At 36.0% G+C, this 25,658-nt stretch overlaps 3 protein-coding genes across 10 annotated transcripts; 2 read left to right on the top strand and 1 right to left on the bottom strand.

Annotated features, from left to right (window-relative positions):
• Positions 1-1,803: 1,803 nt before the first annotated feature.
• LOC113860191 (UDP-glycosyltransferase 13-like) lies at positions 1,804-3,531 on the top strand. Its single transcript, XM_027492867.1, has one exon. The coding sequence runs from the start codon at positions 1,804-1,806 to the stop codon at positions 3,184-3,186; it is 1,383 nt and encodes a 460-aa protein (XP_027348668.1). The 3' UTR covers positions 3,187-3,531.
• Positions 3,532-6,289: 2,758 nt separating this feature from the next.
• Positions 6,290-21,378, top strand: LOC113858318 (protein GDAP2 homolog). 8 transcript variants are annotated; one of them, XM_027490902.1, is made up of 16 exons: positions 6,411-6,609; positions 7,067-7,296; positions 8,055-8,143; positions 10,112-10,178; positions 10,448-10,503; positions 15,565-15,684; positions 15,799-15,869; positions 16,415-16,508; positions 16,657-16,860; positions 17,663-17,914; positions 18,392-18,500; positions 18,670-18,737; positions 19,640-19,709; positions 19,840-19,914; positions 19,988-20,079; positions 20,384-21,062. In XM_027490902.1, the coding sequence occupies exons 4-16, from the start codon at positions 10,119-10,121 to the stop codon at positions 20,457-20,459; spliced, it is 1,347 nt and encodes a 448-aa protein (XP_027346703.1). In that variant the 5' UTR covers positions 6,411-6,609; positions 7,067-7,296; positions 8,055-8,143; positions 10,112-10,118; the 3' UTR covers positions 20,460-21,062. The 8 variants fall into 8 exon arrangements, with proteins under 8 accessions (XP_027346698.1, XP_027346703.1, XP_027346701.1 ...); XM_027490900.1 differs by having other exon boundaries at positions 10,112-10,189; XM_027490897.1 differs by lacking the exon at positions 8,055-8,143 and having other exon boundaries at positions 6,290-6,609; positions 6,913-7,296; positions 10,112-10,189.
• LOC113857481 (pentatricopeptide repeat-containing protein At2g03380, mitochondrial) lies at positions 21,359-24,174 on the bottom strand. Its single transcript, XM_027489427.1, has one exon. It carries the CDS (start codon positions 24,151-24,153, stop codon positions 22,078-22,080), a length of 2,076 nt encoding a protein of 691 aa, XP_027345228.1. The 5' UTR covers positions 24,154-24,174; the 3' UTR covers positions 21,359-22,077.
• Between the last annotated feature and the right edge of the window lie 1,484 nt (positions 24,175-25,658).

Genomic DNA, 25,658 nt, shown 5'->3' with positions numbered 1-25,658 from the left:
TAAATTTGCATATTCCTCATCATTTGCACAATCTCATTGTTGTTATCATCACTCTTGTGTAGTTTGCATTTGTATTTCATGCTGACTTAAGGCTTTATAGAGGGAGATAATGTTGATGGAAGGAGAGAGGGAGAAATAGTTTTTGAAGAAGGAGTAGTTAATGGAACGGTGAGAGAGGTCGAAGACAATGATGAGCAAGCTTACCCCTAAGTTTATGAATATGATAGAGCAATAATGAGTTTGGTGACAGTGACGATAAGAAACATTATGGGTGAGAAGAAGAGGAGATAAAACATTATAAATGACAGCAATCACAACGATAAAAATGGATCAAATTAGTTATTAAAATTGTATAAAATAATGTCATTTTGACATCTCAAAACATCGTTTAACAACATAGATTAATCTTATTTTGACAAAATTGAGAATTTACAAATTCATTTCAAATTGTTAAGAACTAATTTGCTTAACTCTTGCAATCTTATAAACTAATATGATAGATTACTTATAAAGAAAATAATAAAAATTTAAAGAATACTAATGACATATTTTTAATAGATTGTTATTAGCTAAACTTTATTAAAAATTATAAAAATATAAATAAATATAATTAAATTGAAAATAAAATTTATTAAATTAAAGGTGAGATTCAAATTTTTATAATTTTTAAGAATAATTAAAAATATAGTAAAAAATACATTTTTTGACATTTCATTTCTCTGTACATAAAGATATATTTTATGTTCAAAATTTAAATCAAATTGTTTAACAACTCATGAGAACTATTCTAGGAGAAATTTGTTTGTGATATGGTTCCAGCCACCCATGTAGCAAAACATATACATTATTTTTATAAATTATAAAATTTTAATACATAATAAAATATGAATTACTGGAATCACTTTAGGTGAAAACTCTCATGCCCCAACTTTTGAAGGGAAATGAGTCTCCCTCTTTCATGTCCCAATGAGTTGTTTAATTTAATGTGCAGCTTTCTTAGTTATGTTATATTTTATTAATATTTTGATATAAATTTTTATATTGTCGCATAAAAGTTTTTCAAGGATTACGTTGCAATTTTAAGAATTCAAACTCCTTTTCACCAAATCTTGAATTAACCTTAGGTTAAACATGTTTCCTTTCTACTACGTAAAGAAAAAAAACCTAATCTACTTTGAAAGAGAGGATAACCCGGGCTAAGCGGCAGCCAGAGCAAAGAACAACTATTGTTCTTAATTATTAATTAATAAATTACATGCCTTTTTAAATTAAAGTACAATATCTAAATTATTTTATACATGCTTTTAAATTGATTAACAAAATTTGTGCATATATACATGATATATTTTCCTTATCTCTTCCCATGGAGGAGCTCTACCTACCTTCAGCTGTAGGAAATCTTTTACTATGATCACAACTTCTTTTGTATCTCTTCTTGAGGTAGGCATTAGATCTCTTAAAAAAATAATTATACAAATTAAAATCAATTTTAAAAAAATGAATTTTTAATTATAATACATTTCCTAATTTTTTATATTATATAAATATTTTAAAATTAAAATTGAATATATGTAAAACCAAACCCCACCAAACCCCTTTCCTCTGATCCCATTTTGGAGGGATATTCTTTTAGAGTGGGTTCCACGTACTAATAGTTCTTACCTATCCTTTTTCTTCGTTCTCCCACTAGTATTAAAACAACTCCTAAATGAGAAAACTTGAGAAATAATATAGCAACCAGAGCCCCTTTTTGTCTCTTAACTCCAAGTGGGGAAGCCATTGACCATAGTAAGTTCTGGCGGCATGTCAAATCAAGATGTTCATGTGGGTATGATGCCAAGTGCTGGAATGGGTCATCTGACCCCAATGTTAAGGTTGGCTTCTTTGCTTCTCAACCACAAATGCAAAGTCACTATCATCAATCCTCTTCCCACTGTCTCCCAAGCTGAAGCGCAACTCCTATCTCGCTTCCGCTCCACATACCCTCAAGTCAACCAAATCAACCTTCATCTTCAACTACCTTCTCCATCTCTCAACTCCACTAATGACCCTTTTTTCCTTCGTTATGAAGCCATTTGTGCCTCTACCCCCCTTCTCACTCCCTTCCTCTCTACACTTTCCCCTCCCCTTTCAGCTTTTGTCTCTGACTTCTTTCTCATTTCCCCTCTCCTTTCAATCACTCAGACTCTTGCTCTCCCCAACTACTTGTTGGGCACTTCTTCTGCTACCATGTTGTCCTTCGTCTCACACTTTCCCTCTCTTGTTCAATCCTTACCTAAACTTGATGTTGTACAGATTCCCGGGATTTCACCTATCCCAATATCATCTATACCGCCAGTGATTCTCCTCCCTAACACCACTTTTAGAAAATTTGTCATGGAAGATAGTCCTCAGATCACAAAGTTTCATGGGGTTCTAATCAACACCTTTGAAGCGCTTGAAACACAGTCTCTTGAGGCTCTTAATGCTGGGAAAGTGGTCAGAGGAATGCCTCAAGTTCATGCCATTGGCCCTTTTGAGCGTTGTGAGTTTGAGAAGGAAGGTGAATGGGGTGCACCATTGAAGTGGCTTGATGATAAGCCTATTGGGTCTGTGGTTTATGTTGGTTTTGGAAGTAGGACAGCTATGGGAAGGGACCAAATAAGAGAGGTAGGAGAAGGGTTGGTGAGGAGTGGATGCAAGTTTTTATGGGTGGTTAAGGATAAGATTGTTGATAAGGAAGAAGAAGTTGGGTTAGATGAGGTGTTAGGGCTTGAGGTGTTGGAGAGGATGAGAGAGAAGGGGTTGGTGATGAAGGAATGGGTGGATCAAAGTGAGATTCTTGGTCACCAAGCTGTGGGAGGGTTTGTGAGTCATTGTGGGTGGAACTCGGTTATGGAGGCAGCATGGACTGGTGTGCCAATTTTGGCTTGGCCTCAGAATGGAGATCAAAGGATAAATGCTGGGGTTGTGGAGATGAGTGGGTTAGGGGTGTGGAAGAAAGATTGGGATTGGGCTGGAGAAGGTGTGGTCAAAGGGGAGCAAATTGGAGAGGCTATAAAGGATATGATGAAGGATGAATCTTTAAAAATAAAAGCAGCACAAGTTAAAGAGGCAAGGAGGAAAGCCATGGCTGTTGGTGGGGATTGTGAGGTGTCCCTTGAGAGACTATTTGAAGAGTGGAGGAAGAATGCTAATAACGTTTGAGAGTCAATGATTAGAGGCTTTCGTCTTCTACTCATATCCTAGACGTGGTTAGTTTTTATCTATTTATTTATTTTAATAATTGGGATCCTAGGAGTTCTGTGTTTAATCTCTAGAGAATGACTTGAATAGTAGGGTAAAAAAGGAGGAACGCACATGTTTATCCCACTCATTTGGTGTATGTTTCAACTTTCATGTACTACATTGTCTGATTATTCCATTTGCATTGATATGGAAGAATCGGCATATCACTCCAAAAATAACAATCATAAAGATATGTCTGTGTATTATTTCGCTTGCTCTTTCGTCCTACGTAAGGAGCTCAACCAAACTAGTGAAGTTATGGTACTTAGTTAAATAACTGGTAGTTCTCTGCATTGCCAAACATGGAATCCTTGTAGTGTTACTTCTTTGACTAACTCTTAAGCTATGTGATTTGGATAAACTTGCATCATAAACGTCAATCTTAGATCCTTTTTTTTACTAAAAATAATTGAGTGGCAGCTTGCGAAGCTTATGATACCCCAGATGTTATGACACTTAAAGCTAAGTGCAAATGCTAAAAGCATTAACGTTGTATTTGAACGAGGAGAGAAAATGAAAATAGATGAAAAAAAAAAATGAGGGAAGAAAGTCAAGAGATTGTGGGCCAGCATCAGAAAATTTAATGGAAGTCTTAAGAGGAAAATTCTAAGTGGTGCCCATTTGATATGCACTAAAACTATTTATGTGCTACTGCTATGGCACTTGCATTATTTCCAAACAAATTTATGAAAACAAACGCGGGTTCTTTGCTCTTAAAAATGTGCAATCGTGCATCATTTTCTGTTGTTTGCGATACTACATATAGCAGAGTTTTCTGGTGGCTACTAAAATTGAGGAATAGCACAAAAGTAGCATCTGTTGCATTTGTCATGAAGCCAGTAGAGTAATCAAGAATCCACTCCCAAATGAATGATGTAGCAGCATAATTATATTTGCTTGTGCCCTTATTCTCACTAGTGACTATATTCTGGTGACTAGTATGCTCTTTAAAACATCATCAGTAGCAGAACTCCTTTGTAGAATTCATAACTTTTTTATTTCTTCAATTCTCCACTTGTGTGACAGAAAAACTAATCGCAAATTAGAGCAAGTGCCCATCAAAATTGGGATTAAAGTAAAGGATATATTATTGAGAAAGTGACATTGTGATAAGGGAAGAATGTAAAAGTTGAAAATAGAGTCAATATATATTTTAACGGTTTTCCAGCATCATAAGGAAATTTATATTCTTGCGTGAACGTTAATATTTTAAGGCTTGATCAAGCTTTCATCAGCAACAGGAACGTACCAAATGACAAGTAAATCAGAGAATGAGCCAATTAAAAGGAAGGAAGAAGAAAAAGAGTGGGATTCAATTAATAAATTTGATGTTCCATTGAAATCATGCTACTCAACCCAAAATCAAGCAAATTAAGGTAAGGAAGAAATACCAGCTAATGAAAAGCACCAATATCCTAGCAAAAAAACATTCAAAATAAATAGAAGCGCTCAAGGTTATTGTTATAATACATAGAAAAACTTGAGAAAACATTATATACCTTATTTAGATTAATAGTTATGATTTTTATAATATCTTATAAAAAATAACATTTAATATCTTTTTAAATAAATTATTAATTTTATTATCTATTAATATAAAATTAACGATAATAATTATTCTAATATTAGAGGGCATAGGATGTTTACTTGATTTAAAAATTACCTAACTTTAAATGCAAATAATAAATTAATGCATGAATTTTTTTTAAAAAAATTATGTGAAAAAGAATAAAAAATAAAGAATATATTATTTTTTTTCTCATTTACTGATACCAAATCTATACGGCACGTGTGTTAACTGAGATGATGTTTGATTTTTAATCAATGACTAATTATGAATTTAAATCATGGGTATAAAAAAAGAAAAGTATAGGAGTGATTTTTAAAGAAATTTAAGAGATAATATCAATTTTCAATCAATGTCATCTATTTATTGATAATTCATGCAAGTCAAGTGCCATTCGTTATTATTATTCTCATTATTATAATAATTTTTTTTTTACCTAAATCAAGGTACTTGAATTGAGATCCCTTTTTTACTTTTTTTTTTATTTCCTATAAAAAATATAGAGATGATCCATTCTGAAAATGCTATAAAGTAAGAGGAGAAAAGTGTTAGAAGGACAAGAGATGAGAAATGCAGGAGAGAAAGGATGGAAACATTCAATATGGGAAAACTTAAAAAAAATATAAGATTTAAAGGTTTAGAGGTTTTATAAACTCTTCTCTTCTCATTGGAAAACTTCTAAATAAAGATAACTATTATTAAAGCTTTTCATTTTCCTTCTCTTCCCAAAAAATCAACTTTCAAACAAAATTTTAACGAATATAGAATTATAATCTAAATGTATGAGGTGTAGTCAATTTTTCAATAGAGTAGACAATTAAAATGTTATATAAAATAGTTTTACTTAAAAATAATATTACATATTATTAATACTATTATTAGTATATGTATTTTAAAAATATATTCTTTAAATATAAAAAAGACACCTAGACGGTAGAAGCAGTGTTTTATCTCTCAAAAAGTAGAGATTCAAAATTTAGTAATGTTTATTTGAATCATTAGACATATGATTAAAATTTATAATTAAATTAATTTTAATCACAAATTTTACATTAAAATATGAAATAAGTACTCGTTTTAATTTTTCAAATTTAAGTATCCATTATTTTTAGTTTTTACAAAAAATAAATTTATTTTTTATTTATTTTAAAATATCTCTTACTAATCTTTTTTATTTAATTTTTTTATTATCATTTTATATTATTTTTTATTTTAATTAAAAAGCACTTAAAATACTTAAATAATGATGTGACACTGATAAAGAAGAAATAATTTTATTTTACATAAAAGAAAGAGCTTAATTTCTTTAAAATAGGATATTCTTTTTAAAAAGACAATAAAAAATTAATTATTCATGAAGAAACGTGTGCTTGCATACACGTCTGAATGTGTGTGAAAAATGAAGTTATTTCAAGAATATTTTTATTAAAATAATTCTGTTTAATAATATTTTTTACATATTAAATTTTATCAGCCATTTGAAAAGTAACCCTCTTGACTTGAAGGTAATTGGACTTGAACCTCCCCTACATCGCGATTATCGAGCCGTAAAGTGCAGAAAACGACAAAACAATCATTTCTCGTTTTCCTTTTGTCGTAAAACGCACCACCTTTGCATTTGCAAGCTCATCGTCACACTCACACCGAACAACACACTAATCTAAGTTATTATTTCTATTTCCTTGTTCATTTTTTTTTTCTGAACAAAATAGTTCTGACCAACTCCTTTTCGACACCCCAAAATCCTAGCTACAGATTCCCTCCATCAATTTCAGGTTCTTCTTTCTTCTCTTCTATAAAATTTCAAATTAGGGTTCTGATCTAACTAATTATCCGTTTTGATGGTACTTTTCAATTTGGGTAATCTGCAAACGATGCTTCAGGATTTGAGTAGTCTTTAAAATTTAGGCTGGAATCTAATTTCTGGTTTTGTATTTTAGATGAAGCCTCTTTTTGGTGTATGTAAGGGTTATGGAATCTATTGGATCATATTTCTCATTTTCTTGTTGATATATTAGTGTTAGTAGTTGTAGTTTATTATATGAACTTATTCATGCCTGCTGAACTCTGAATGTTAGGTAATTTGATTTTGGTAGCATAGTGATCCTGGAAGCTCAACAGAGGGTGTAGTACTGTTGATAGGAGTCCCTGAAATGTATGTGCCGGTGGCTACTTCTGCCACACCACGAGGCGGAGTGCCTACTGACAGTGGGGACTCTGTTGTTACATTAGATCAAGTTCCGCGGTGGAATGATACTGATCAGTCTTTGGGGTTTGAAACTCCATTTTCTGGTTCATACTTTCCCGATCCTTTAGCATCTCCCTCAGGAGCAGACGGTGGTGATGGCAGCGAGTCAGTGTCAAGATTTCCCGTTGACCATGAAGTCAATTCGAAGGTGTATTTGTGGAGGGGGAATCCCTGGAATCTTGAGGTGGATGCTGTGATAAATTCAACAAATGAGGTGAGCACTATCTGGCCTTTTGTTATTTTTGTTGTGTTTAAGGTTTCCTTCATTAATTTAACTTCTCTAGGTTTGGTAATTGCAAGGTTTTTAGTTGTTACTGTCAAGTTTTTTCTATCTTGTTGCTGTGCTTTGCAGGACCTCAGGATAGAACTCATGCCATTTGCTTATTTAAAGTTGCAGCCAAAGCATCCATGTTATTGATCTGTATTATAGTGTGATGAGTGATTCAGTCCATTGAGATATATTCATATTTTTCCCTTATGTTTTCCCTTCTTCGTTCTTTTATGAGATATTGGTCTTTAAGGACCCCTAAGTTCCAGGTTGGACAAAAAATAACACCAAAAGCGGGTTATATTTGATATGTAAGTAAAGTGATTGTTTTGTCCATAAAACGAATCCGTGAAAAAATTTCCACCATCTCCCTGCTCTTCAAGTTACAATTTGATTTTTTTTCAGGCATCCTTACTTTTTGGGAGGCCTTTGACAAGGAACCCACCTTTTGGGGGAAATGCATAAACGTATCATTCATTCATTCTTCATTGAGTGAAATTGTTTAATGAGATAATGAGGTCTAATAAAATGCTAGATGAATGGAGAGAACATTAATTCTTATTTTTGAGAACAAGGGATATATGCAGAATATTGCTGACTACTATCGAGTGATTAAGCTCATGAAACAATGGAAAAAGGTAAACAAATAAAGATTAAAACAAGACACCTACATTTTAAAGAACCAATTTGGTTCTACAGGGCAGGTCAATGAAGGAAGCCATGTACATTTCGTGAAGATTGATGGAGAAGTACTGGAGGAAGCAAAAAGATCTACCCATGTTCTTCATTAAATTGTAAGAGGATGATGTGTCAAGACTAGTTTTCTAGAAGGCACTAAAGAAGAAAGGATTTCTATCGCTAATATTTGATTTGAGCTGTCAAATATATGTACGATGGGGTCACAAACTTACAACTACTGCTAGAACACATTTTGGGATCACTAAGGATTTCCTTATAACTGGGATTACCAAGAGTCAGCTCCTTTCCTTTCTTGCCACAATTCATTCTTTTCACAAATGGTATAGTCCTAGAATCAATAAAGAAGTAAATAATAAAGTAAAGCTGCAGAGAAAAGCTTTGGAAGCACATGGTTTTTTATTAAGTTGAATTAAATAGAGTATTTGGAACAGAAGTTCAGCAAGGCTCACACTAGCTTAGATGTAAGATTAAGATCATATATTCAACTATCTTGGATCTATCATACAAGATGATGAAGTTAGGGCATATATAATCATGCAAGCTGGGTGATGAAATGGAAAAATGGTTTAGGTGTTATTTGTGAAATTGTCGTATAAAGTATCTTTTTAGGCTTACAGAAAATTTTTTGCACAACTATAACACCTGTGATTTTGACAATACTGATTGGTGGACAATAAGTTGGGTGGCTAAAGTAAAAAAATATATCAGAAGTTATTTGTAACCGAAAAATACCTATCAAGTTGAAAGAAAAATATTATCATTCTATAATACGACCAACTATTTTATATGGCAGCGAGTGCTAGGCTTAAAGGAACAATTTGAAGAAAAGAGTGGAAATTATTGAAATGATAATGCTAAGGTGAATGGATAGTCACATGAGAAAAGACAAGATAAAAAATGATTGCATGTAGTGAAAACGATGATTGAAAATTGTTTAAAGTGGTTTGTTCACATGCAAAAAAGTCTACTGGAAGCATTATTGAGGACAATGGGTAACACGACTTTTAGTCTAGTTAAAGAAGTAGAAGAAAATATAGGGGAACTTTAGAAGTTATTAAAAGAAATATATTAATTAATAGTATTTATAAGAATTTGGTTTAAGACTTTGTCGTTGCTGTTGATTGGTAGACAAGAAAGAGTCAATGAGAGCATAAGCTTAGTGTTGTATAGATGATGATGTTAGAGTGGATGTACAAAACAATATAGGATCAGTCTTGAATGCATTCGAGATAAGATGGTAGAATCTCATGAAGGTAGCTTGGCCATGTGAAAAGAAAAACACTAGGCAAAACCATTAAAAAGAGGACTTGCATCTAAATGTATGTCTTCAGGATTATTTCATGATAGAACACAATGGCATCATTTGGCACTGTGGCACATTGATTGTTGTTTAATTTCTTTGAGGCATTTACTCTGTTTTGTTTTATGTGATTTAAAAGCCTCTGTTGAATGCTAATTCAGTATTTAAATTAAAATTAAAAACATTGTAGGTTAGCTATGATTCTGTTACTGGTAAAAAATGAAACAGTATTGAACCCATGATATGGTTTGCATTTATTTAAATATTAAGCAACAAAAACATTGTTCCATGCTTAAATAATTTTGACAAATGACCAATTGTTTTTACTTTTTCCTTAGCCTCAGAACACTTGTTGTTATCCTGTGGCTGCTTGTGAATAGGAATCAGATTATATTCCAACATTCATTGACACTAGTCAAGAATCCTTTCCACATGCTTGTAGTTTGAATATTTTATCCTGCATCTCAGATTGTAACTACATAACAATAATTCTACATCCTCCTAATCTATCTTCCTAATGATCCTCCTAATTACTAAATAAAAAATATATTGATTGCATTCTGTGCTCTCAAGATATTTAATACATCTACGTTTCTTTTAATGTTTCTTTATTAAGTGTAGAAATGGTATGATTGTTAGGTGGATGTCTTAGGTGGATTTATTCATAATAAAATGATCAATGATACAACTAAAATCCAGTAAATAAAATGGAGCGAATGATATCTTATTTCTTTCCTGGATTTTATTTCTTGTCATGACCAGAGTATGGATGAAGCACACAGCAGTCCTGGATTGCATGCAGCAGCTGGACCTGGTCTTGCAGAAGAATGTGCGGTTCTGGTATAGTTAATTATTTAGCAAATATGTATTGTGTGTGCTATGTTAAATGTTAATATTATCAGCTTGGGGCATGAGTTACACATTTATTATATTTGCAGTTGTATTTTTCTTTTAGTTTCTTGTTTTAATATTTCATAAACTTATTAGAAGCAGCTCCAAATAAATTGTCATATCTCAGTACCATGTTGGAAGCAGCTTTCTGGAAATGAATCAAATGATGTTTGGGAATATCAACTAATACATCTGTATTATTGACAGGGTGGATGTCGAACAGGGATGGCAAAAGTTACCAGTGGATATGACCTTCCTGCTAGGTTTGTATGTTGCACCCTCCCTCCCCCCTTTCTTTACTTGTTCAAGGTGAAGAAACAGCAGTCTCTGTTTTATATTAGAAGAACAATTCAACTAAGCAGTCATAGTTTGCTTGTTTCTCTCCTGTTGGAAGAACAGACAGTCTGAGAATGCCTTTTGAGTAAGTGCTATTGCATTGATTCAAAGGATAAATCTCATACTTTCTTTGTGTTAGGGATCGAATTCCGGATGGAATAAAAGTGTATAAAAGAAGGAAATTTAGGGGCAACTTGGGAAACATTTGGGAGAGGGGTGTGATCCAGGTGGGCCCAATCCTAACTAATTGTGAAGGTGTGTGTGTGTGACTTGCTGAGGGGGCGAGAGAATGATTAACAAATATTCTGTTATGAGAAAAGGGTATAATTGTTGGCTAGTGGGAGGGAGAAGGGGGATTTTTCTGAATTAGGACTTGGAGCGTAGGAGCTGCTTAGTGCTCCCTTTTTTCATTCTTGTTACTGCATTTGTCTTTTTCTGATTTCCTTAATACCAGACATTTTCTTGCTATTTCTTGGGTTGTTTCTATCATTTTGGTATCAAAGCTCCTTTTTTTGGGAGCTGTGGGGGTCCAATTTCGTTGAAGCTGCCAATGGAGAATCGAGTGGAAGAGTTGGAGAGGAAGTTTGATGAGATGTTGCGTCTGTTGAAGGAATCATGCCGAGCTTGTTCACGAGGTCAATCGCCACAGCCATGGAGGAACCACTGAGTGGAGCTTAGAGACCGATGGAATGGGGGTTCTAGACAAGATGAGGGGTCACGCCACTCCTCTTCTCTTCATCGCAGCGAGCTTCGTGATTCGAGGTCTTGGTACTGCGATAAACGAGGCTCCCCCCACTCTCATGGTGGTCACTCGCACCATTGGGGTGGTCCTTGGGGTAGTCGACCACCGAACTTGCGTCGTGACAGTCACCATCGTCAGCGACATGACCTAGACAGGAAAATGGAACTCCCTTTATTTTTCGACAAAGATGCATTGGGCTGGCTGGTGAAAATCGAAAAGTATTTTGCTATTAACAACATCGAGGGAGATGAGAGAATGGGGTCGTGATCTTTAGCATTGGAAGATAAGGCGCTAAATTGGTTCCAGGCCTGGGAGGAACAAACTCCATGTCCGTCATGGAGATAGTTTAGAGACGGTGTGCTATGGAGGTTCCAACCAGGGGTAGTGAAGGACCCCTATGGGCCCTTGTTGAGATTAAAGCAACTGGGCTCGGTCATGGACTATATTGAAGAATTTAAAAAAGTTTTTGGGCCCATGAAGCATATAGACTGAGATATCATGAAAGGCATCTTCATTAATGGGCTGAAAGGGGGACTGCGAGCGGAAGTCAAGAGTTTAGAGCTGAGCTCCCTAGCTAAGGTTGAAGATAGGGCTCTCATGCTAGAAGAGAGGAACACATAATGGAAAGGAGGAGAGAGTCCACTGAGCAAGGTTTTGGGCCAAGTTAAAGGCCCAAATATCAGTAGAGCTAGTCCATCTCATATGTGGAGTGGGCAGCAAAGAGAGGGAACAACGAGACTTCCAGAAGGGACGAGTGAAGAGAAGAATGTCATTGGGAAATGCCTTTCCCAGGAAGAACTTCAAGAGAGGAGCTGCCGGGGTTTTTGTTTCAAATGTGGCGAAAGATGGGGACCAGGTCATGTATGCAAGTTGAGGCACTTTAAACTCATGCTAGTGGAAGACTCCAAAGAAGAAGATGACGAGAAAGTTCAAGAGGATGAGGTCACTCCAGAGTTAGTGATGAAGTCCTGTTGAATAGCCTTCAAGGATTCATCACTATGAATAAATCTTTCAAGGCGAGGGGGACAATAGGGGGCAACAAAGTGATTATTTTGGTGGATACAGGGGCGACGAACAATTTTTAGTCTAAACCTTTGGTGAGGCAGCTTCAAGTGGAGGTTGATGATATGATGACCTTCACTGTAGAAGTGGGCACGGGCCAGTTGATAGAAAGCTCTGGGTTCTGTGAGAAAATCGAGCTTGAAGTGCAAGGAGTAAGAATAATCCAATCCTTTTTCTTGCTGAGTTTGGAAAGGGTAGTTGCAGTATTACGAGTGGGGTGGATTGTGAGTTTGGGGGGTATTCAGGTTAATTTTCAGAAGCTTGTGATCAGTTGGGAGGAGGAAGGGGTGTCATAGTGTATTCAAGGAGACTCCTGCTTGGAGATGGCCAACACTTCATTGAGAGCAACGATGAAGGCTCTGAGGGACGATGGAGAGGGGTATTTTATCGTCCCCTGCACTAAAAAGGAAGGGGAACAACCAGAGCAAACCCTTGTAGGAAATTTTCGGCAACTGTTGGATGAGTATGCAGACATTTGCAAGCAACTGAAAGGGCTCCCTTCTCCTCGAGAGCAAGACCATACAATCATTCTGAAGGAGGATGCAGGAATTCCTTAGATAAGGATACCCTTACATCCAAAAAAATGATATAGAAAAAATTATTGGAGAGATGTCAAATTCGGGAATTATTCGTCTAAGCAACAACCCTTATTCGAGTCCAGTGATACTGGTCAAGAAGAAGGATGGGGGCTGGAGATTTTCTGTGGATTATCAAGCCTTGAATAAGGTAACTATTCTGGATAAATTTTTCATTCCCATAATCGATGAATTACTGGATGAACTTGGGCGGTTCTAATGCAAGAGGGATGCCCATTAGCTTATTTGAGTCAAAAGCTATCAGAGAGAGTCCAACAAAAATCAGTTTATGAAAGGGAACTCATGGCTATAGTAATGGTGGTCCAGAAATGACATCATTACCTGCTAGGGAGAAAATTTGTGGTGCACACTGATCAGAAAAGCTTGAAGTTCTTGGTGGATCACAGAATGATGGGTGAGGGGCAACAGAAATGGGTAGCCAAACTGCTTGGTTTTGATTTTGAAATAAAGTATAAGGTGGGAAAAGATAATGAAGTTGTTGATGCTTTATCCCGGAAAATGTGCTTCGCTGCCAATTCTAGTGTTACCTTCCAGGATTGGGATGGACTAGAGGAGGAGGTCTAAAGGGATGAGAAGCTGAAACAGATTATGCACGATTTACTACAAGGTAGTAAAATACAGCCGGGATTTAAATTAAAAGGAGGGCGTTTATTCTACCAAAAGAGGTTAGTGATATCTAAGAACTCCCTTAGAATTTCCTTACTCTTGCAAGAATTCCATGACACTGCTTTGGGAGGACACTCAGGTTTTTTTCGTACATATAAACGTATGGCAGGGCTATTGTGGTGGGAAGGGATGTGAAAGACTATTCAACAGTATATTCAGGTGTGTGAAACTTGTAGTAGAAACAAATATCAGACTTTGTCACCAGCTGGATTGCTTCAGCCATTGCCAATTCCCTCTCAAGTCTGGGAAGATTTATCAATGGATTTCATAAGTGGTCTCCCTAAAGCTCAAGGGGTGGATACTATCTTGGTGGTGGTAGACAGGCATACTAAATACTCCCATTTTGTTAGCATTTTGCACCCTTATTCGGACATTGCTAGCATTTTTGTGAAGGAGGTGGTGCGACTACATGGATTTCCGCAATCAATAGTCACTAATTGTGACCGGATTTTTATGAGCACTTTCTAGGCTGAATTATTTAAGTAGGCAGGAACTAAATTGAAATTTAGTTCTGCGTACTATCCACAAACGGATAAGCAGATGGAGGTAGTCAATAGGTGTTTGGAGACATACCTAAGGTGTTTTGAAGGAACCAAGCCAAAGCAGTGGCCAAAGTGATTATGTTGGGCTGAATTATGGTATAACAACACCTACAGTTCAGCCACAAATACTTGTCCATTCAAGAGTTTATATGGGAGGGGACTACTCCCATTGATCAAGGGAGATGTAGCCCCATTCACAGTGGAGGAAGTGAACCACCTGTTGGCTGAAAGAAATGCCATTTTAGATGAGCTCAAATGGCAACTAGATAGGGCTCAAGTTTGCATGAAGAATCAGGCCAACCAGAAAAGAAGGGATGTGGAATTTGCAGTAGGAGAGAAGGTCTATTTAAAGATCCAACCTTATAGGCTGCATTTCTTGGCCAACCTTGTTAATCAGAAACTTAGCCCAAGGTACTATGGACCTTTTGAAGTGCTGGAGAGAATTGGAAAGGTGGCGTATAAACTTAAACTACCTGCTGAATCCATGATACACCCAGTTTTTCATGTTTCCTTACTCAAGAAATGTATAGCCCCCAATATCAAGAGCCAACCTCTCCCAGTGGGTCTTGCAGAAGACTGGGAGCTGAAGTTACAGCCAGCTGAAGTGATGGCAGCAAGAAGAAACCCCCAAGGAGGATTGGAAGTTCTGATTCAGTGGAAAGATATGCTAGAGTTTGAGAGCTCATGGGAACTAGCAGTTGACATCCAACTTAGCTTCCCTCACTTCCACCTTGAGGATAAGGTGGTAGTTCAAGAGGGGGGTATTATTAGTGATCAAATTCCGGATGGAATAAAAGTGTATAAAAGAAGGAAATTCAGGGGCAACTTGGGAAACAATAAGTTGGGAGAGGGGTGTGATCCAAGTGGGCCCAATCCTAACTAATTGTGAAGACGTGTGTGTGTGTGTCTTGCTGATGGGTGAGGCAAAAATGATTAACAAATATTCTATTATGAGAAAAAGGTATAATTGTTGGCTAGTGGGAGGGAGAAGGGGGATTTTTCTGAATTAGGACTTGGAGCATAGGAGCTGCTTAGTGCTCCATTTTTCCATTCTTGTTACTGCATTTGTCTTTTTCTGATTTCCTTAGTACCAGACATTTTCTTGATGTTTCTTGGGTTGTTTCTATCACTTTGTCTCCTTTAGATGGTGATTTTTGAGCATGGATTTGTATATTATTTTTAAATGTTTGTATGCCCATGCTTTTTCTTTTCCTGTGGTTTTGATCTGAGATCTGTTTATCATATGTCATGCTGCAGAACTCATGCTGAGGCATTCTACTTTCCTTATGCTTTGTTACTGACTTATCTTTATTTGTATTTCTTGTCTACAATCTGCATTCTTTGTAATCCTTGTTTTATTCTTTGATAAATTACCCACAGGAGAATTATCCATACTGTTGGTCCCAAGTATGCTGTGAAGTACCATACTGCTGCAGAAAATGCTTTAAGTCATTGCTATCGCTCTTGCCTGGAGCTTCTAGTTGAAAATGGGCTTCAAAGGTTCCACCCATCTCCATGTTATATTGTTTATTTTCATGCTATATTTATTGTTTTTGGGAATCTCGTGTTATTTAAAAATCCACGACTTACTTCTTATTGCATATATTTATGTAGCATTGCAATGGGTTGCATTTATACAGAGGCAAAGAACTATCCCCGAGAACCAGCAGCACATGTAGCTATAAGTGAGATTTTGTTTGCATGATTTAACTTTTTGTTTTCTCAATTTGTTTCTTGCACTATTGTGTGACTTGCTATATTATTTAGGTTAACTTTGGCAATGTCATGGAACTTGCTTCCTTACTTTTGAGGATTATTGTTAGTCTTTCAATGGTGTTCCATCCATATGTAAAACAGAAACCACTAATGTCAATGACCAGGGAAATGAGTTGTTGACTCTTTGAGTTGTCTATCAATTTCCTGCTGTTTGCATAATTTGATCTTCTATATTAACATGTCATTTGTGTTTAGATTAATGATGAACGGTCAACAGGAGCAGCTTGACTGGGAAAATGAAATGCATGTTGACACATCTTTTTATTTTTTTCATAAATCATAATTCTATTATAATGTACAATTTCCAATGACCTCAGGTTATTTTATCACATCCCTGCCGAGGCATCTAGTATATAGAGTATGATTTCTGTGTCAAGTTAATGATTGCTTTTAGATGTTTGAAGGATGATATACTAATGTTAGGCTAAAACCTTTTGTTATGTCTTTTATTCAGGAACGGTGCGACGATTTCTTGAGAAGCAGAAAGACAACATCACGGCTGTTGTCTTTTGCACTGTGAGCACAACCGATACTGAGATATATAAAAGGTAGTTTAAGCATTTGTTTCTGTTTATATTTTGAGTATCAAGAACTTCCAACAGTTTCACAAGTTTGGTTGTTTTTCTTTTCAACCTACCCTTTATACTTCATAAATTGTATTATTTAATTGCTTTTACCTTGTGTTATTTCATGAAGGTTGCTTCCACTTTACTTTCCTCGAGATAAACATGAGGAGCAGGTCGCATTGTCAAAACTTCCTGCAGATGTTGGGGATGAAAATGGTGAGACGATCATAGATGAGCGTAAAATCAGAATAAAGCCTTTACCCAAAAAGAGTGTTTCAAGACCTCCTGAACTGCTAGTTGACCCTCTTGTTAGTGACGTTGGCATGGCTCACAGGTCAATAATATTTGAAATTTTTAATATTCCTTTAATGCCTATCAAGTTGAAAAGAAAGTTTTATCGTACTACAATATGACTAGATATCTTATATGACAGTGAATGTTAGGTCTTAAAAGAACAACACAAAAAGAAAGTGGGACCAACAGAAATGAGTATGTTAAGGTAGATGAGTGATCGCATGAAAAAGGATAAAATAAGAAATGATAGTATACGTGAGTATATTAAAGTAGCACCTATAATAGAAAAAATGACTGCAATCTGCTAAGGCAGTTTGATCACATGTAAAGAAGATCTTTGGAGGCATTAGTGGGAAGAGTGAATTGCATAACTTTTAGTCTGACGGAAAGAGGTCAAGGGACATTCAAAACAACCTTAGGTGAAATAATTAAAAGAGACTTTTAACCTTAGATAAAATTATCAAAAGAGACCTTTTGATTAGCTAGCCAATCTTACTTAGTGGGATAAAACTTGGTTGTTGTTGTTTAATCCTTTGATTTCCTTCTACATTTCTCACTGTGTTTTGTATGAAAAAAAAAAACGAGGATGAACATAATCAATCTCAGCAAATACAGATATTGGTTTATTCAACCATATAATATTAACATTTTCTGTCCATACTATTCAAGCTTTCTATGTTTCACCATATTTTAAAAATCTGTGTCTAAGCAGATTTAGGTTCATTTTATTGCAGGAAGTTGTATTGGCTTGATTGTTTTTCTTGTATTTGATTAAACAGAATGCAATCCATTTTTCAATCTAACTTCTGGTAGAATTTTCCTGGTCCATATGGCTTTTATAGGAATTCTTCCTATTTAGATTCATTTTTGGATCCTGCCTTCATGTCCATGATTAAAGACCCTGATCAAAGGCGTCTGGAGCAGTGGGAGAAAACTGCTGAAGCACAAAGAGGCTGGAATTGTGCGAAATTGCTTGGATATGGTGACCTTGGTGGACCTCCGTTGTCTGCTGCAGAAGAATATTCTCTTCACTCTAGATATCTGTCTAAAGCAAATTCTTTAAATCTTTCTGAAATCGCAGAAATGAAAATTGTGTAAGTATCCATCTATATAATCATTGGTTTTGCATACATATTGAGTTCTAACATTAATTGGGGACTTACACGTAGTTTTATGCTAGGATGAATGAATTGTTTTAATTGGCAATGTTTTGCAAGGGAAAATCTTAACTTAGGTTGTAAATTTCCTTTTATCTGTTTTGGCTATTTTATCAAATAATATAAGAATTTTTGCAATGCATTAATTAATATTTAATGGTCAGATTGTTTTTGTGATCATTGCAAGTCTCTTGTGGAAAAGGAAATAAAAATAATATTTCTGGATAGGATTTAATTCCTCTTATCAGAGTCAATCATAATTGAAATAATGATGGAGTTTTATGTTTTTGAAATTTCTGACATGCTTGTTACTCTTAGCTAATCAATGCATATGCTTCATGTATGTGTTCAGATTGATCTTTGAAGGGTTTATATTGAAGCATTTAATCTCTTGAGGTATTTTATGTTTGTCAGCTATCGTGGAGGGGTAGACAGTGAGGGTCATCCTGTTATGGTTGTTGTGGGGGCCCACTTTTTGCTCAGGTGTCTTGATCTGGAGCGCTTTGTGCTCCATGTAGTGAAGGTGATTCATTTATACCTTTCTGCTGTACATATTTTACTGTCCGTAACTTAGTTAGGCTATTATAATTTTTTATCTTCAGGATGTTGGCAATGCATACTTAGAAGCCAAAATTGATTTGTGTTCATGAATTCTAATCTGTCTTTTCATTTCCCTTGGTTTTAAATTTTAGGAGTTTGAGCCTATAATACAGAAGCCTTTTACTATTGTCTACTTCCACTCTGCCGCATCTTTGCAGATGTAAGTATATGTTTGAAATTAGGGTCTATTATTTTTTCATGAAACAGAGGTTTTCCATATGCTAATCATTGCAAAATATTTCAGGAATGTTCATGGGGAATGAGCTAATTGTTAAACTTCCTTTTCCAACTGGTTATTTTGTGTGAATTATGTGATTACTTTGTCAATTTAATTGAAATAGTCCTGTAGCCAAAGTTTTGGTAATTGGTAACCCACTCCTATTCAATTAGAAGAAAGGGAACACAGAATCAACAGTCAATATATGGAAAATGTGACTGAACATTTTTGTTTTATGCTTCTGCAATAGTATTTTGGTTACCAAACTTACAACATTATACTGGGAGTACTTTGCATAGTTGCTCGAAACATCTGCTTGGTCATTGGCTTTGTGCATGCATGGTGTGGCATCACAAAGCCATTTAACTAATTTTAGTTATATACTTTGCTGGGACTAATTCTGCAATATTTTTCATGCTACTAAAACTAAAATACGTAGCCAAATATTAAAGTTGAGCAACCCTTTGGTTTGATTCAATGTGATTTGAATATATGCTGCTTTGTTGAGGATGCTTTAGTTGTTAAATGCATTATTTGCTGAGGGCAGATGTTCCTTTGAGTGGTAGGCTTTTATGAAGCAACACATAAGAGGACCCCTTTTTTGGATAAATTGTGTTAAAATGAATTGAAGTTGTGCCACTGGCGTGAAGCATACTTGAATGAAAGATAGTAGATTTTGAAGGTGGGTCGAGAATATTTTACATAAGCAAGTTGCTTAGGAAACTTTTGTGTATAGTTTGCAATTATTGATTGCTCCTGATTTCTGTGCAATGCTGATGGTTTGGTTTTGGCTTTGTTGACAAAGTTTAATTTTACTTTTATCTGTCCTGGTTTGATATAATTAGGCAGCCAGACCTGGGTTGGATGAGAAGATTGCAACAAATACTTGGTCGGAAGCACCAGAGCAACCTACATGTATGTACTGTTTATTTCCTTATCTCTCTCTCTCTATTTTTTTCTCTCATTTGGCAGATTTATTCAATATTTCTATTGTTCTGATGCATTGCGCTGTTGAAGTCTTTTGATTTCTCAATCTGATGTGTAGGCAATATATGTCCTTCACCCAACTTTTGGACTAAAAGCAGCAATATTTGCCCTTCAGTTGTTTATTGACAATGTGGTATGGTCTACAACCTATTTAACCAACCCGTATGTGTATGTATATTTTTGTGTTATTAAAAGTTTACTTTCAGGTTTGGAAGAAAGTGGTATATGTTGATCGACTCCTGCAACTCTTCAAATACGTGCCTCGTGAACAGTTGACCATCCCAGATTTTGTCTTTCAGTTGAGTGTAATGTTTCACATGATGTCATCAATATTCGTTTTCATGATGTTATTATGTACAATGTTTCATTTTCAAATTTCAATGTATTGTTTCTGAAAATATTTGGAATTGAAGCTGTTCTTGCATTTTAGGAATGCCCTATTCTAAATAAGGTATCCTCACTGGTTGGTGAGCGATGCTGATTCAAGAATTCTTTCATCTTTTGTGTTGCATCCATTTTTATTGCTGTACCTATCTCCTTATAGTAAATTTACTTTTTGATCCTAGAGATGGCACTAATTTGTTCCGTACTTCTATTCACAGGCATGACTTGGAAGTGAATGGAGGGACAGGTCTCATTGTGGATCCCAGAACAAAATATGTGTATAACAGACCATGATACGTGCTGTTCTATCATTAGCTGATAAAAGAGGATCATTTTCTGTAATTTCTTCATTATTTCCCTTGCCCTTACTGTCGCTGGTAACGGCAAAAGGGCTTCTATGAGTTTGAAATGTGTATGGAAGCATTCTTTTGTTGAAAAGCATTGATAAGTTTATCTGTATGTATATGAAGCTATGCATAGATGTAAAATTGATTGTGGAAGCTAGTTGGTTGCCTTCATTTTAATTGTACATTCAAGGGATCTGTATTGAATAAAATTAGGCTTTGATGACTTTCGTTCTTCTCATTGCATCATCGATTTTTGCCACTGTTCAGCGTTCCCCGTGGTACCAACTACCAAACTAATGCTCTAGTTTGGTTATCGCTAGCTGTAACATTTCATGTGATTTTATGACAACGAAGAGAGCTGGTACGACAGCGAAGAGTCTTCATGGGAATCATTCCCTCATCCATAGAGCACTCAGGTACAGGCAGAGAAACAAAAATGTCTGGTGGTGTGGCTAGGTGCAAGAGCTGTCTTGGGTATTCATGGTATCCAAACAGGTTGAAGATTGCCCAAAATATAGTGAATTTCTCTATGATCAATCCGAAAATGTAGTGTGGCACATGACAGTAAAGTATGTGTTACGTCTTTCACTTCAAGTTACATGCTTGATGTATTTTTTTCAACATCACATATCACATGTCCAAAGCAATTTCACACCAATGAATAGTTTTTATTACTTTAATAATTATTATAAAATTTAAATATTTTTGGTTAAAAATAGGTGCACCTCTTTCTAAACATTTTATGCACGTCACATATTGATGAATGAAGTGCATATAATTGCGTGTATTTTACTCCTAGAAACAAGTTGATTTTCCTCTGCTACCCCGTCTCCCTAATAAACAAATTACATCTATTGATTTATTTCAGGAAAAAAAAAATCCACTAGTATAGTAGATAATTACAATTTAATAGGAAACTTATTTATACTGAGCATCTATGCTTCCTTGATAATTACAAAGCAGAACCCGAAAATCTAGGTAACATGAGTGAAGAACTGTGATTCAGGAACAAATCTACCACCATGTCATGAGAGCTAAGAGTCCAACTGGATGGAGGTTCAATTCATTCAAGCATGCAACCTAATTCCCATTTTAACTAAAAATTCGGGAGGAAAAATTCATGACAGTGAGTCCACAAACAAGCATATATCTCAACAGTTCTGGAACATGAAAATGGGGTCAATAGTCTTCTTTGGTCTTTGTCAATTTCAATGGCTGCAACTTGAAGCAACTTCGGGGGGAAAAAATCATTCTGAGGAAGACTCCTCATTATCCTCGCCATCTTTTTCCTTTGAATTATCAAACTTTTCCCGCAGCTCATCCACAACCTCAATCCAACTTCGGACTGCGGAACTGATTCCACCATCCACCTGATTGCAGCATGAAGATGACAAGGCAATATTTCCCTCTGCTCCTGAAGCTGTCAACCGTGTCTTATGGATCTAATGGTGATACTAGATAAGATGGGGCTAATGGGCACAAGCTCATGAACTATCTGTGGGCCACTGTTTGAGCAGGTGTTTTAACTTAACCATCACTGTGTTGTGAACCTAGACTTGCGTAATTTAAGATAGAACTGCCACTTTGGGATATGTATCATTGTTGAGATCCATCTCCACTAAACTACAACCAGGGACCTTGTTCAATCCTCTTTGCTTTATCATCTCTCTCACCTGCTTAACCAAGCCCCATCTTCCATCTGAAGCATACAGGTTTGACACAAGCACATAGTAACAAGCTTGATCAGGGTGCAACTCCAACATTCTCTTAATTGCCACTTCTCCCAATTCAAACCTTGAATGAAGTCCACATCCATGGAGAAAAGCTCCAAACACACTAACACTAGGTTGAACAGGCATTTTTTCAATGAAGTCCAATGCCTCTTCAAGGTTGCCAGCACGGGCCAACAGATCAACCATGCACGCATAGTGCTTCATGGAAGGAACAAAATTCAACTCTCGACACATCAAATTAAACAACCTCGACCCTTCTCCAACCATTCCCGAATGGCTGCAAGCTGCTAATATAGTTGTAAATACAACTTCATTAGGAACAAGTTCCGCTTTCAGCATATCTCTGAAAAGCGCAAGAGATCCACTGCCATCACCTTGCATGCCATACCCACCAATCATTGCACTCCACGTCACAGTATTCCTCTCCCCCATCCCATCAAACACCATCCTAGCCGATTTTGCATCCCCACATTTTGCATAAAAATTCAGCAGCGCAGTCCCAACATAGACACTAGACCACACCAGGCCATTCTTCAAAGAGAAAGCATGAACAGAACAACCAAAGTGAAGAGCACCAAGGGAAGCACACGCCAAGAGAACACCCACCAGAGTAACTGCATCAGGCTCAAACGATTCTAATCTCATCCTTCGAAAGATCTCAAGAGCCTCACTCGCAAAACCACTCTGAGCACAACCAGAAATAATCGAATTCCAAGATACAACATCCTTCTCCTCAGTCATTTCAAACACATAAAGTGCCTCCAAAACAGCCCCACACTTTGCATACATATCAACAAGAGCATTCCTCAAAGAACTATCATCCAATCCACACTTAATCACCAGACCATGAAGCGACTTTCCCACAACAGCATTTCCCAATTGTCCACACGCAGATAACAAACTCGCAACTGTAACCGAATTAGGCAAAATCCCCGACCACTTCTCATCAGTGAACAATTCCAACGCCAAATGTGGATAACCTCTCTGACTATACCCCACAATCATCGCCGTCCACGAAACAAGATCATCATTAACAGAAAGCTCGTCAAACACGGCGCGTGCATCCTCAACATCCCCACACTTGACGTACAAATTCAAAATCGACGTCGCCAAAACCGAATTGAGCTCAATCCCATTCTTAATAACAAACCCATGAACCCACTTCCCCTGATGCAAAAACCCCAATTTGGTGCAAGCAGTGACCAAGCTCCCAACAGTGAACTCATTCCCATCAACAAACCCTTCACGCATCGCATTAAACAAGCTCAACCCTTCACGCGCGCAGTCGTTTTGCACGTACGCGACGATCATAGAAGTCCACGAAACGACATTTGGGTCAGGTATTTCGTCGAACGCTCGACGCGCACAGCGAACGCGTCCGCATTTGGAGTAGACGTCGACAAGGCACGTGAGAACGAAGCTATCGGGGGGGATGGTTTTGATGACGTGGCAGTGGAGTATGGTTCCTTGAACGAGATCGCGTAAGTGGGAGGAGGATTTGAGAACGACGGAGAAGAGGAGAGCGTGGTGGGGGTGGGGGAAGGGGAAGGGGAGGGAGAGGCGCATGAGATGGTAGAACGAAACGACGTGGGAGTGCATGTCGTTGAGGAAGTAGGAGCGGAGCATGAGTTTGAAGGAGTAGAAGTCGTTGGAGGGGAAATGGTTGAAGAGGGTTCGAGCGTCGTTGATGAGACCGAAGGATGCGTAGAGAGAGAGTAGTTTGGTGTTGGTGAAGATGTTTGAGGTGAGGCCCTGAATGAGGAGGGAAGCGTGGAGTTTCTTCAGTGTCTCCATGTTTGTGCAGAGGTGAGAGAGATAGAATGTGGGTGCATGGTTCTGCATGTGTAAGACCCTGCTTTCAAGTTGATGTAGAAGAAGAGGTTTTGGGGTCACACTTAGGACTCTCATGTTTTTGCTTTTTGGTGTAATGTGTATGCCAATGCATCCTTTCTCATAGTGTTTGAATTTATTATTTAAGTTTGTTTATAAAAATATTAAATTATAAATATTTATTAATAATAAAAGTTGTGTTCTTTTTCTTTCTTTCTCTAAAATACACTTTACGGGTCTAAAATATTGAGTGTATGTGTGTGTCACAATGGTGATGCAATTACAATTTCAAAATGCATGCTTCTTAAAACTTCTTTCTTACCTTACACCTTCTCCTCTCTATCTTATTCTTCTCACTCTAAAATCAAATTCCTCTTCCTTCTCTTTCTCATACAGTATATAAACTTAATTTTGTTTACCATTTACCTTCTTCCTTCATATAAACTTTCTTTTGTTTACCATTTACCTACACCTATAGAGGTTATAAGAAGTTGCATTATGCTTTCAACTCAGATGTTGAAGACTACAAGCAAATTAGTTTATCTTTTTCTCTTTGTTTTTCTTTTTAGTTTCTATATGATGATGCATTTTTGCTTTATCTAATGACATTAATAGAAGCCGCATCATTTGCTCTTAATATGTAACATAATAATGATAATGATAAGTATTAATTAGTGTATTTATCTGAGTGTGTGGCGAGGAAGGAATGGCAGAGAAGAAGACAGAACTGTGAAGGGTCTCTCCTCTCACTTTCACAATGACACCATCAATAATATGCTTCCTCTCCACCTGTCCACACATCGCATTCCTTTCGCGTTAACTCATCAAAATGTCTTTCTCATACAAGCTGTGTGTTTGAGAAATAAAATATCAATTCTTTCAATTTTATTTTTTATCAGAAAATAAATAAACATAAAATATAGCCATCAATTATTATTATCTATGAGATAATTTATTTTTCAAATTAATATTTTGTATGTTCAATTTTAGCATAAGAATTATATTTAAATTATGGTCATACTTTTTATAAACATTAAATGAAGTATTTTATTAACTTTTTTGCGATAATATTTGATCTTAATACTTTTTAAATTCTTTTTTTTGTTATAGAAGAAAATATTAAATATTAAAAATAACTAAAAATTAAAGTTCCTTATGTCTCAAATATATAATGCTTTTCAAAAAACAACGAATATTACAACATTTTAAAATTTTCAAAACTTTAAAACACACGGTCCAACCAAACAAGGGCTTAGATTTCACTTTAGGATTCAAATATGAGTAAAGGCACGAAATACATTTTTATTACTAATCACCTTAATCACCATTCATAATTCAAAAAAATAGTAGTTCAATGAAACTTAATATAAAAAAATATATATTACTTTACATGGCTTAACTTAAATTAAATTTCAATGATGTACTGAAAAGAGTAAATATACAGTGGCTATTTTTTTTATCAGTAATTACTCTTGCATACAATATCTAATTTCTTAGGCGACATTAGTTTAAAGTATATTATTACATTTAAAAAAATGAAATTTTCAATAATATTATTATTGCATCCTTGGATAAATTAAACA

The sequence above is a fragment of the Abrus precatorius genome, unplaced genomic scaffold (genome assembly GCF_003935025.1).
Source record: "Abrus precatorius isolate BTA unplaced genomic scaffold, Abrus_2018 Scaffold2, whole genome shotgun sequence".
In the NCBI taxonomy this organism is placed as follows: Eukaryota; Viridiplantae; Streptophyta; class Magnoliopsida; order Fabales; family Fabaceae; genus Abrus; species Abrus precatorius.
This window is presented reverse-complemented; position numbering and strand designations above follow the sequence as displayed.

What these genes read in the sequence shown, in the direction of transcription:
- LOC113860191 (XM_027492867.1), top strand. Translation starts at nt 1,804, where the DNA reads ATGTCAAATCAAGATGTTCATGTGGGTATGATGCCAAGTGCTGGAATG.
- LOC113858318 (XM_027490895.1), top strand. Translation starts at nt 6,988, where the DNA reads ATGTATGTGCCGGTGGCTACTTCTGCCACACCACGAGGCGGAGTGCCT. An exon ending in TCTGCCGCATCTTTGCAGAT is followed by an intron (nt 18,738 to 19,639) that starts GTAAGTATATGT and finishes TGATATAATTAG; the next exon opens with GCAGCCAGACCTGGGTTGGA. An exon ending in AGTTGTTTATTGACAATGTG is followed by an intron (nt 19,915 to 19,987) that starts GTATGGTCTACA and finishes GTTTACTTTCAG; the next exon opens with GTTTGGAAGAAAGTGGTATA.
- LOC113857481 (XM_027489427.1), bottom strand. Translation starts at nt 24,153, where the DNA reads ATGAGAGTCCTAAGTGTGACCCCAAAACCTCTTCTTCTACATCAACTT.